The sequence below is a fragment of the Engraulis encrasicolus genome, chromosome 1 (assembly GCF_034702125.1).
Source record: "Engraulis encrasicolus isolate BLACKSEA-1 chromosome 1, IST_EnEncr_1.0, whole genome shotgun sequence".
Classification (NCBI taxonomy): domain Eukaryota; kingdom Metazoa; phylum Chordata; class Actinopteri; order Clupeiformes; family Engraulidae; genus Engraulis; species Engraulis encrasicolus.
The window spans coordinates 28,704,089-28,716,291 of record NC_085857.1 but is presented as its reverse complement, the minus strand read 5'-3'; the positions used below and the strand labels follow the sequence as shown (position 1 = coordinate 28,716,291).

At 42.5% G+C, this 12,203-nt stretch overlaps 1 protein-coding gene across 1 annotated transcript; it reads left to right on the top strand.

Annotated features, from left to right (window-relative positions):
* The first annotated feature begins 2,509 nt into the window (after positions 1 to 2,509).
* LOC134449699 (zinc finger protein 883-like) lies at positions 2,510 to 10,672 on the top strand. Its single transcript, XM_063199800.1, has 7 exons — positions 2,510 to 2,555; positions 2,650 to 2,803; positions 3,027 to 3,197; positions 3,392 to 3,453; positions 4,680 to 4,740; positions 5,083 to 5,368; positions 7,626 to 10,672. Exons 2-7 carry the CDS (start codon positions 2,801 to 2,803, stop codon positions 8,873 to 8,875), a joined length of 1,833 nt encoding a protein of 610 aa, XP_063055870.1. The 5' UTR covers positions 2,510 to 2,555; positions 2,650 to 2,800; the 3' UTR covers positions 8,876 to 10,672.
* Positions 10,673 to 12,203: the final 1,531 nt, after the last annotated feature.

Sequence of the window (12,203 nt, the reverse complement as noted above, 5' to 3'; positions counted from 1 at the left end):
GTAGTAACATCACTTGAACACAAAATGTGGTGCATCACAGGAACATGATTGGGCCCAGCCAGGCCAGTGTAACATCTCACACTCTTTTCTCAAAATAATAATATCTTCTCTAGCAGGGGTTCCCATCCTTAACTTAACCACGGCAAGGCCCCTCATATGCCAGTATATTTCAGCCAAGGCAACTCTTACATGGGTCATGCGGCATGCCACACTATTTCTCTTTGCATCCCCTTTCAACCATAGTCTATGTCTATGTCTCAAATCACACACTTGTATCAGTGCACTGACAGTCAGTGCACAGTGCACACAGTGCACTGAGGTCTTTAGTGCATAATGTTGTGGTCAAATTTGAGCACAATGCACTGTGCCCTCGCTGGAAGTGACGGCTGAGCATGGCATTAGCTCGCCAAAATATCACTGATTACAATACACAGCGTCTGGTGCTTGTATTTCCATTTCCTTCACCCTAAAGGACAACAATCACACATACAATACTTTGGTTTGCATGAAAAGGTTGGTGTCCCATCAACATTACTTACAGAATTAGGAGACTGTTGACCAAACTCTTCTACTGAACTAAATGCCACATTTCCTCTGTGTCATTGTCAACATGGCCGCCGTTTAGTGTGTGCAGTGTCCATCATTCAAGCACTGCATTTTTCCGCCATTGTTAGGGGATCATCCTGGCACTTTCAGTGCACTGGCTCAACTGAAATTTTCAGCGCGAGTGCCCTAGGCACTGAAACAAAGTGCCCAAAGTGCATAAGTGTGTGATTTGAGACGTAGCCCATGTCTGTCAGGCAGTGCCCACTGGGGTATATAAAATAACTTGACGATAATGGTAGTAATGTTCAGAGATGCAATAGATTTTATTTATTTATTTTTTTTGGTCTTTTTTACTTTATTTATGATAAGACATAGTGAAGTGAAGGTGGTGAGAGGAAGCGAGTGGGGAGAGAGAGATGGGGAAGGGCCAGCAAAGGACCCTGACCGGGAATTGAACACGGGTCAGCCGCATGGTAGACGAGTGCCCTACCGTTTGGCCACGGCAGGGCCTATAATGCGGGCCTTAACTAATGGTAATATTGCTAAGCTTATTTTTGGTTTATTTCGCTGTACATTAGTTATTTTATTTATTTATTTTTTTGTTATGCTTTGTTTAAAATTGTTTTGCAATGCTTTTCCTGCCAAACTGCCACGTCCCCCCTAGTACCCCCTCGCTAGTCAGGTCAAGAGCAATTCAAGTACTTTCTGAGTTCCCGAAAATACGGGAACTCCTCCCACTTTGTCGGTAAGCAAACAACCATAAGCAAACCAAGGGAGTCGGGTCAACCATGCCGTTTGGGAAATGTTAATTGTTATGCTCTTGGTCAGACCAAGTCTCGGAAGAGATTTGAACGTCGATGATACTGTAATCAGGCTACCCCACTTTGAAAACCACTAGTGTTATAGCACATTATCATACACAGCTGCCATTCAATGGGCTTGAGGAAGAGACTGTCATTATTATTGAAAGTGAAACTGGATAACAGTGGTGTAGTCCACTTTATTGTGGTGGGAATACTGTGTATTTGAGCATTTTTTGAGGTTTGTATACTGTATATATTTGTGCTATTCTAAATAATGCATCAATCAAATATAGGTGGGTATACTGAAATCCCTGACATTTTGACGTGGATATACTGTGTATACCTGCATTCTACGTAGACTGCACCACTAACTGGCCCTAAGAAAAGGCAGATGAAAATAAAACTGTTTTCAATTTCTGATAAAGACATGCCACAATAAGCCAATTCATTTGTAATACCAAATGAGTGTTTGTGAAATTATATTTTAGAAATGAGAAACACCTTGGTGGTGCAGCTTTTTATCCTCAGGCACCGAGAGGCTTTCTCAGCTGCTTCACAGATGTACTATTTGGTGGCTTTCCTCTCTTGAGCCCCCTGATTCCAAGCAGCCTGAGGGTGGGTTCCAGTATGCAGACTCCCGTCCTCCCCTGCTCACTTGCTTGCTTGTGACCTCATGATGATGTCACTGATGACAGAAAATGAATTAAATATCTGCCAAAAGCACAATTCTTATATAATTTTCTCATTTGCAATCAGGATGGTGGATGAAAAGCAGTGCACCAGAAGTTGTTGTGGCTAGTCTAACAGTGGGGAAACTTTAATGTTTTCTACTCGGAGGCAGGCCGAGGCCACAAGCACAAGTGGAGGAAGGGAGTCTGCATATCGGAATGCACTCAGAGTGATCGGTGCAGTCTCTGGAAACGCTCTGCATCCAATCTCAGTTGGCTCACAGCGGGCCCTCGCTCTGTCCATTAAGCCTGCATTATATATAATTTACAACAAAATATACACACTAACATCATCATTGACCATGTAAATGGTCTTCACACATGAGGAGGCCTGTGTAGCCTATGCATAGAAATGATACATGTATTAGTTCTATGTAGCCTATGTGTATCATCTCCCAGCCACATGGGGGCAGTAAATGTGCATCGGCAGCACGGCGCCGTCCTTTTTCGCCGGAGCGTTCTCTTCACCGAATTTTAGGTCTGTGTGGCTCTCTCTTTATTTTCCTTCAATTGCGTTGAATATACATAAAAGGTGTGAATTCTAGCTTGCCGTGCATGTTCTGTATCGGTAGGTACCAAACTATATTGCAAGCAGCTGTAGGCTGGGCGCAGGCCGTGTCAATACGACGGCTAAAGACGAAAGAGACTGTGTGGCATTTTTCCTAACAACATTGAAGTGATGGTGCAGCGCAGCGGATGAAATTAGACTAATGCAACAAAAGCATGGTAAGTTTATGTTTTGTGACAAATGTAAAAACGTGCATATCACTCACCTACAACGTTGGGAAGTAGCCATATATTGCTCAGTGTCTACTTTTTCACGGAGCCTTTAGCGATTGTGATGGCAATAAACATGGACAAAACGTTGTGCGTAATTAAGCGCGTGCTAAGTCATTGTAGGTAAATAAAGAACAGGGTGGCTCAACTTGGTTGCATTTGCACTTTAAAGGACCAGCATACAAACGTGGACGAGTTGCAACAGAGGGCAGAGGAGAAGGAAGCTAATTTGCAGCAGTCATTGGATCATGAGGTTGAGTTGTGCCAGACCCTGAAACTACAGGTAGAAGATCTCCAGAAGAGACTTGAAGAGAAGGACAACAAACTCACTCAGGCAAACGAGGTGAGACGACACCTGTTTGCTAATCTGAAAAATATGCTGTCTTCTTGTCACCCCTGTCTGAATTTAAATACGGTGTTATAGTAAACATTGAAAGATTTCTTTATCAATGTTGTGTGCACTTAAATACGTAATAGTAGGCTGTTAGGCTTGAATTGCAGTCCTGACTTCCTGTCCCATCCCATCGCCCCTAACAGGTGATCAGAGCACTGAGGGATGAGGTGCAGACACTGCAGCAACAGCTGGAGCAGCACAGACGGTCAGTACTACCAGGGAAGCTGACCTTGGGGGGCACAGGGGTCAGTTGTCTCGGGCCCAGGGAGATTGAGGGCGGAAAATTGAGTCCTCATTACATTGAATGTATCGGGTGAGGGGGCCTTCCAGAGGACTTTGTCCTAGACCCAGTCAAAGCTGTCAGCAGCCCTGAGTACTACACTCCATCCTCGTCTCATGCAAATACCCACACTGAGCTTTTCAAAGTTGTACATTGCAGTCAAAATGACCATTCTTAAACCATTTTTTGTCATACTAATGGCTCGTTCAAAATGTCGAGAATCCCAAGAACGCCGACCTAAAATTCGGGGAAAGTGGGCGTGAACATTTGGTGACGCAATGTCAGATCGATATTTCTCTAGGTTAATCTCAGGCGGAAATATATAACGAGTTCCCGAGCTAATGTTTTGTGTGATGACACACGTATCATCAACATGGCGCCCATGCATGCAACTGGCATGTAAACAGTATCATAAATGCAAAAATGTCATCTTGTAACCACTATCAACAACACTAGTTAATGTCATTCAATTGCAGATGCACATATGTCAGTAATGCTGGTGGTCTCTGACTGATTTATTTAGCCTACTCAAGCTAAAATGATATGTCGTGGCTAGGGCTGCACGATTATGGAAAAAATCATAATCACAATTATTTTGGTTTTTTGATTATTGATTTTTTTTTGCAGATTTTTTTGAAAATTATAACGAGATGAAATATAACCATGAATGAATTATACACGGGATGAGCAAAATAAAAGGAATTGTAATAATTGTGTAAAGGCAATAACATGAAACTTAGGTGGACAGATTTCTGGCCAGAATCACCAGACTGTCAGTATGTTCTGGCTTCAAGGACGCTCTCAAAGGTAGGTCACTATTGCCGCGATTAAATCAAGATTGAAATCACGACTTTGATTTCATGATTTTATCACGATTTTCAATTATTTTCGATTAATTTTGCAGTCCTAGTCGTGGCTGTCGAGGCTCAAGTGGTGGTGAAAAAAAGAAAAGAGGACCAAAACAAAACGGGCATGATTCCTGATTGTTCCGGTATCTGTGCCGTTCAAGCACCAAAGTCCAGAACTCGGTTGACACGTGAGCAGTGTCATCAGCTGTCTCAAGAGGTCCTGAGCCTGTGAAAGTGACCTAACTCTGCTTACAGTGTGTCCTATTGTTTCACCTGCTTGTGTTTTTGTGACCCACTCCATAGGAAGTACTGTGAGGACGCAATCAGACAGTGTCGGTGTGGAAGAGAAGATGGCATAATATTGGTGGGTTTACCTGTCGGTCCTTCCAGCCTGGTCTCACAAAATTGTGCTGAATGCAGCATAAGTCTTGAACCATTTTTCATGTTTGTGATATATTTTTTACATGTGGCAATTTACGGCATGCTGTCCATGACAAAATGCCCATATGAAAGGAAAATCCTAAGGGCCTGCTGTCAGTGTAAATAGAATACTGTTCACCTCAAACTTTGACCTGTTGGCGGCGTTAAAGGGTGTGAGCATGGGACCTGAATTTTTGTGGGGAATTATGAGACATTCTGAAGGGTTGCCAAGTAATGACCTCACTTCCTGTTTGGCAACTTTTTGCCGACTTAAAATTCATTTTAGGCTCGTGGGATCTCCCTGTCCTGTACCGCTGAGGACAACCCAGGAGACGTGCCAATGTCACCTGGTGACGACACGCTGACATCACCACAGGAACTGGAGGACAACCCAGCAGACATTCCTCTGATCCTTGCTGATGGTACACTCAGTACAGTGAAATCACAGCAGAAACGGCCCGACAGAGTTTTGAAGATGGAATCCGAAGAGGGGGACGATGGTCATGATGATGACTATGGCGATGACCTGTTTTATCAGGATAGTGATGGGTACAGTGAGAACGACCCAAAAAGTAAGTACATGCATACGCAGGGTGCGCAGAATTTTTAGGCAAGCACGTTTTTTTGCCTCATCGTCCCTTTTATGCTTATTGTCCCAACACCATGTACAGTATGAACATGGAAAAACTATTGTATTTAAGCAGTCCAGGTCATGCACATTTGTGTAATTGGAGACGATGTGATCGAAGGAGCCCAACTGCCTATATGAGATATGTGTAGTTATTACAGTAGGCAACTCTGTCTTTCTCTGGGAAAATTGGCAAGATATCTAACAAAGTCTGAAAAATCTATAAACAAATATTGAACAAATATGAATATGTAAAAGCGAAGTGTTTTCCACAACACTGGGGTGAATTTCTGAAAACCAAAGTTGCTTACTACACTAGCAACTTTGTTGTTTTCAATGCATTTTCCCATTGGCAACTACCGAAGTTGCTAACAGGCTAACAACTTCTCTTTTGAGAAACTCACCCCTGGACCGGGTCGGTCTGTCAAAAGTTACATGGAGGGTCCGCGCGGACTCTGAAAGTGGTCGCGAGAGTCAATTGAGTCAATGAATACATTAGAATTACATTATTACTACATAGTGCTGCTTTAAATGCCTTCAAGTCTTAGTTCTTCACTTCTAGTTAGTTATTGGATGACATTTCTGTTCAATTCAGATTGACTGACCTGGCTGGCAATGACCAAACTAAGACGTCTTAAGGTGCCGGTATGCTTGCTGCAAGATACGCGAGCGCGTGCACGATTCGTTCATTAACATGCGTTAACATGCGTATTTAATGTCAATTTCGTTGGACACGGCAGCCAAATGCGTGCGTCAGGTGCAATATCTTCAAACTCGCTGGGGGCGATCGTAATAGGGACTGCGCAGTTCCACGTGTGTGCTTGATATGAAAACGACAATAGCAGCAACTTTTAAGAGCGTCTCATTGAGTTTGTCCGAAATTTCAAACATTTGTGTGATCATACTTCCTTGTTGCACTTTTAAAAAGGAGCATGCACATACGGGAGTAGTAACGGTATTCTTTCCTTAACCAGGGAGCCTCTCTTTTTGTTGTGTTGTTTTCCTTGCCATCTGTGTTCCCAATTTCCGCATCCCAATGCTGCGTGCTCTCTGCCCCCTGGATGATACCGCCAGTATTTTGCGTCTTGGTCAACTGCTTTTGAAGCAAGCATGTGCTGTCGGTTGCTTGCGGTGATGCACGTAATTTACTACTCGCAGCAAGCATACCGGCACCTTGAGTCAACAACCAGGAAAATACTTTTTAACCAAACTGGAGACTGGTAGTTTAAACAACAGATATAGGGTGGATTCCAAAATGCGGACTCCGATCTCGGTCTGTGCTTGTGGCCTCGCGTTTCACTGATGGCCAGCCTCTGTGTAGATAGCAATAACGTTTCCCTGCTCTCAGCCATATCGGGAGATAACGATGAAGTTTCCCTGCTGTCAGCCTAAATGACATTAGAATTGTGCTTTTGCAATATACTGAAATTCAATTCTGTGGTTGGTGATGTCATCGCGAGGCCACAAGGAGGCAAGTGAGCAAGGAAGAACGGGAGTCGGCATATAGACCCCTTTAGAGTTTGTAAACAGGTATGACGTAATATGGCTGCGTGCACACGGCTGCCTCAAAACCGTACATGATCCGTTCACTTGTACAGAGACTCGACAGGTGTTTTTTCCGAAATAAGATAACGGATGCTCGCGCTAACCTCAGATATGCAGTGGGCACCACGGACACGGGTATTGTTCTTGTAACAACAAACATCTCCTATGCTTCTGGAACAGCCTCTTCCCTCTCAAAATAGCATAGCAAGTGTACTTTTCGTAATATCTATTTTTTATCAACGTACACGCTTCAGAACGGCAGTTTTTCTCTCTTTAGTGTCTGCACTGTCACTCAGTATTGCATACAGAATCACCACTCCCGATTTCACCCATGCCTGCAGTTCTCCTAGTGGCCGCTGTCGAGATAAGGCTCTGAGCACAGCAGCCCGTTCTTTCTGAATGGAGTCTGCACTCCCCCTAGAGTGCAGTACCACCCAGAAAAGTGGAGTCTCTCGTAATATCCTTACAATATCTCTGGTGTGTTTGAGTCAACGATGCGCACGCATTCATGAGGACGTCGACTCTGAACGGGTCTATTAGAATGTCCATAACTTCAACCATCATTCAGTTGTTTCAGAGGGAAGCAAACTTTTTCAACCCATCATTGCTATATGAATATACAGCAACCTGATCAAAAATGTATGTATTTCGTACAGGTGACGGCTTTTATTTCTGCTCTGAGGACAAAGAAGTGTCATCTCCACCAGAAGAGGGCATCGTCGAGCCTGAGGGGGAACAGAGGAGGCAGAGACTCCAGCTCCAGACACCTGGGAAACGTCCACCTGGGAAACCCAGAAGGCCTGTAAAAGGAACTGACAAAAGTAAAGGCCATAAATGTGATGTATGTGGGAAAATACTAGCACCCAACACAAGTCTAGCTGATCACTTAAGAGTGCACTCGGGAGAAAGGCCGTATGCTTGCACTCTGTGTGTCAAAACGTTCAAACATAGGTCGTCTTTACTCAATCACAAAACAGCACACACAGGGGAAAAGCCTTATGCTTGCACTCAGTGTGAAAAGACATTCAGCTCTGCAAACGGTTTACGATTTCACCAGAAAAGGCATCATACAGGGGAAAGGCCATCCACAACCAACTCAAAAACTGGAAAAAGAAAGAGTTATGAATGTCCTGTATGTGGCAAAATATTAGCGCATGGGGGAAGTCTACGTGATCATTTACATTCAGTACACTCAGGAGAGAGGCCACATGCCTGCACTGAGTGTGACAAAACATTCAAACTGAAAACTGCTTTGCTCAATCATGAAAGAACACACTCAAGAGAGACCCCGTATGCTTGCGCTCAGTGTGACAAAACGTTCAAACAGAAAGCTTCTTTGCTTGCACACCAGAGATGGCACACAGGGGAGAAGCCTTATGTCTGCGCTCAGTGTGGGAAAGCATTCAGAACTTTGAGCAATTTAATAGGTCACGAGAAAACTCATCCAACAGATGGTGGGGAAAGGGAGAAGTTTCCGTGCGATGTGTGTGGAAAAGTTCTTGCCTCGCGAGAAAATCTCAAAATTCACAAAAGACTGCACACAGGTGAAAGTTGTCAATGTGACGTGTGTGGTATGGTAATTGCCAAGCGGTCAAATCTTGAATCTCACCGGAGAATTCACACAGGCGAAAGGCCTTTCGCCTGCACTTTTTGTGACAAAACGTTCCCTCGTAAAGGCGATTTAACACGCCATCATACAGTTCATACAAACAAAAGACCATACAAATGCCCAGAATGCCCTATTGCATTCAAGAATTCCGGACAATTAAAAAAGCATGCCAGACGACAACATTCAGGAGAAAAGCTAGCCAGGCTGCGCCCTCCTGCTGACGCAGCACCTTCGGCGCGATTTCAAGTCTATGATAATCAGGCAAGAGAAAAGCTGTATTCGTACCAATCTCTCTAACCATTACACCACTAAATGTACATTCATTAAAAATGCCTAAGCAGTCTAATAATATTTTTAAATGCATACAAAGGTTGTAAATATTTTAACTGGTTATATTAGGTGGTTATATTAGGTGGTGGTGGAATTGTGAACCGATTAAACACGAAAAGTACCGCTGTTAACAGTTTCTTTCAATCAGTTATAATGTATTTCAACGGTTTAAACGAGAAGTGCCCCATGTCATTCAATAGTTCAGGGCTATTATTAAGTAAAACATAAAACATGAAATGAAAAAATACACCAGGAAAGCCACATTGTCATCTGCTCCAAGACCTTTTAATACAGCTTTAGAGCGAAATTGTCATTAACAAACATTCAGGTAAGGACGTCAGTCGGGGTGACGGTGACAACCAAAGTTAGTCTTCCAAAACATGAAGACTCCCAGGCGTTGTTTAGAATTTTTGCGCTTGACTCCAAAACTTTTCATCAAATTTCGCCATTTTCTGAACAGCCACCGAATGTTTTGTCTTAGACCTACAGATTAGGGCTTGTTCTCAGCTGTGTATATGTGAAAACGGTATGTTGCTAGCTTCTTCCATTCCGAAGTTATTCCACTTAAAGCAAGGGTTAGTTTCGCTAAAAAAAGCGCTTTCCCCCATTCAGACGGAGATAAAAGGGGTTTTCTCACAGATGTGCTCTCGACTTTCCGAGCTTAAGGCAAGTCATTCAATCAAGAGTTTATTGTCATTGTCAAAAAGGCAACGAAATTGTGTTTCGGGTACAATACTTAGTAGCAGCAAAAACTAATACAAAGTTTAGTACACCTGGGACGGTGGGAATGTGTTATAATATCTTAAGAGTTTATAATGCGGATGGCCAGAGGAAAGAAAGTTTTCTTTGTCTTTCTATCTTTGTAAAAAGATAGCATAGGCTCCTTCCAGACATACATTTCTCTAACAGTCCATGGTTTGGAGGGGAATAGTCGCTGATGTTTTTTGCCTCTTGACTTAACTCTCCTTGTGAAGATACAGCAGATGTCCTTCAGTGCAGGGGACACAAGTGATTGTTGTTCACAATGTAGGATGTAAGAACCTGACAAATAGGGAGGTGACAGCCTGGTGCCCACAGTGTCCATCGTTCACGCATGGCATTTTTCACCATTATTAGGCTGGCATCTGGGGACTTTCAGTGCACTGATCTTTTTTTGTCATTTGAGTCATTTGAGGTTGATGGAAAATTAACTTGAGGTCATGAAAAAGTCGTGGCTATCATGGTGGTGTACTCTTGTCGCTTTGCCTAACCTAGCTGTCAATCACATTATATTTTCAGAGCAGTATCTGAGGTAGTGGGAGTAATTGAATGTTCACTGTGTAACGTGAAAAGTGAACCATTCAAGAAGCTGTATAAAGGATGATTTTTTACTGTTGTTAACTGTCACATGCAACTCTTAATTTGTAAGTCATTAACTTTTTTGTTTTTATATCCAGTGTGAGCGCCCTATACGTACTCAAACATAGTGCTCAAAGAGCAAGGGCGTGCCATTTGAGAGATTTTCATAGTAGTGTAATTCAGCGTTTGGTTGCTGTGAAACATATTCACAGCGAAAAGAAGAAACTGTATGAAAGATGTTGTCGTTATCTGTTACATGCAACTCTGTTTTTTTTTTTTACTTTAATTTCGAAGTTAAGATTTTTTTTGCTGTAAATCTGTTCTTGTACCAACCCCTTAACGTTCAAGGGGTTGTTACGACAAAAAATATCCTAATCTGTAAGGCTTAAACTAAAGCAGATGTCAATAAAAGCCTTCTATGGTGCACAATGCTTGTTGATGCTTCATGTTTACTGGTGATGGTCAGAGGCGTATCTTGTCGCCAGGCTAGGCAGGCAGCCGCGTGGGCCCCCCAAGGCTGTAGACGGTGAATAACAGCTAATCTAAAGCAAATTTGTTTATCTTGCTCTCAAGAGAGATGAACAGACCAAGGATATGGATCACTGTAACCATGTCGTGTGGTCTGATCAGACCAAGATAAACAAATTTGCTTTAGATGGTGTTAAGCATGTGTGGTGGTAAACAAGTGAATTCTACCAAAAAAGTGCATCATCTGGCTTGTCAAGCATGGTAGTGGGACTGACATCGTTTTGGGGATGTATGAATGCCGTCAACATTGGAAATCTGAATTTACATCTAAAGAAGGATGCATGTCAACATGCACTGTGTGACTACAGAGGCAGACCATGATACTCTCCATAGAATTTCATTCAAAACTCACACCCATCTATTTTAGCCAGGTGCAGACTGAAAATTTACAATTTCAATGTACTGAAAGGTTGAAACACACACCGATGACCTCCCTTTTAATCCCTTTTCATTTCGAAATGAAAAAATGAATGTAGTTGCTGCCAAAGGTGGTTGTACGAAGTATTAAGCAAAGGCTGTGAATACTTTTGTAAAAATGATTTCTTTGTTTTGAAAATTTATAAAAATAAAAAAACAGTCAAGACAACTTGTTTTTCACGTGGTCATAATGGAATAATTTGTAAAGGATTTTGACAACAGAGATTCATTTGTAGCATTTGGAATAAGGCTGTAAGATAATAAAATATGAAAAAAGTGAAGCGCTGTGAATACTTTCTGGATTGACTGTATATCAAGCAAATAGAAACTGAGTTATTACGCTTTTTCTTGAAGAACAATTGATATGCAAGGGTCAAACAACAGTATAGGCTACTATATGTCATACTAAAGGAATAAGCTGTCAGCCAAATTGGATAGTGACACTGAAAGTATTACTAGCCACCAGAGGTGGGACCAAGTCACTAATGTGCAAGTCACAAGTAAGTCTCAAGTCTTTCCACTCAAGTCCGAGTCAAGTCACAAGTCAAGACACATCTGACCAAGTCAAGTCCAAGTCGTAGCCCAGCCAAGTCCAAGAGTGCATCTTAATATGGGACCTTGCCTCCTCCACTCGCTTCTCGTCATGATGACATCACTGACAACAGCATTATATTTCAATATCTTGCAAAAGCTCAATTGTAGAGTCTTTTTCTCGTTTGCAATTGTTATGGTGAATGAAAAACAGTCCCTCAAAAGTTGTTGTGGCTAGGCTGACAGCTGGGAAACTTTATCGTTTTCTCCACGGAGGAGGGGCCAGGAGGCGGGGCGAGGAGACAAGCGCAAGTGGAGGAGGCAAGGTCACATATTAAGACGCACTCAAAGTCTCTTTTTTTTTTCAAGTCCTTAAAGGTACACTGTGCAGGAAATGGTCAAAAAAGGTACTGCAAATATGCTGCTCATTGAAACTGGGCTGCCTATTCCCAAATTTGATCTTTACATGAAAGTTTACTAA

What these genes read in the sequence shown, in the direction of transcription:
- LOC134449699 (XM_063199800.1), top strand. An exon ending in AACTCACTCAGGCAAACGAG is followed by an intron (nt 3,198 to 3,391) that starts GTGAGACGACAC and finishes CGCCCCTAACAG; the next exon opens with GTGATCAGAGCACTGAGGGA. An exon ending in CAGCTGGAGCAGCACAGACG is followed by an intron (nt 3,454 to 4,679) that starts GTCAGTACTACC and finishes CCCACTCCATAG; the next exon opens with GAAGTACTGTGAGGACGCAA.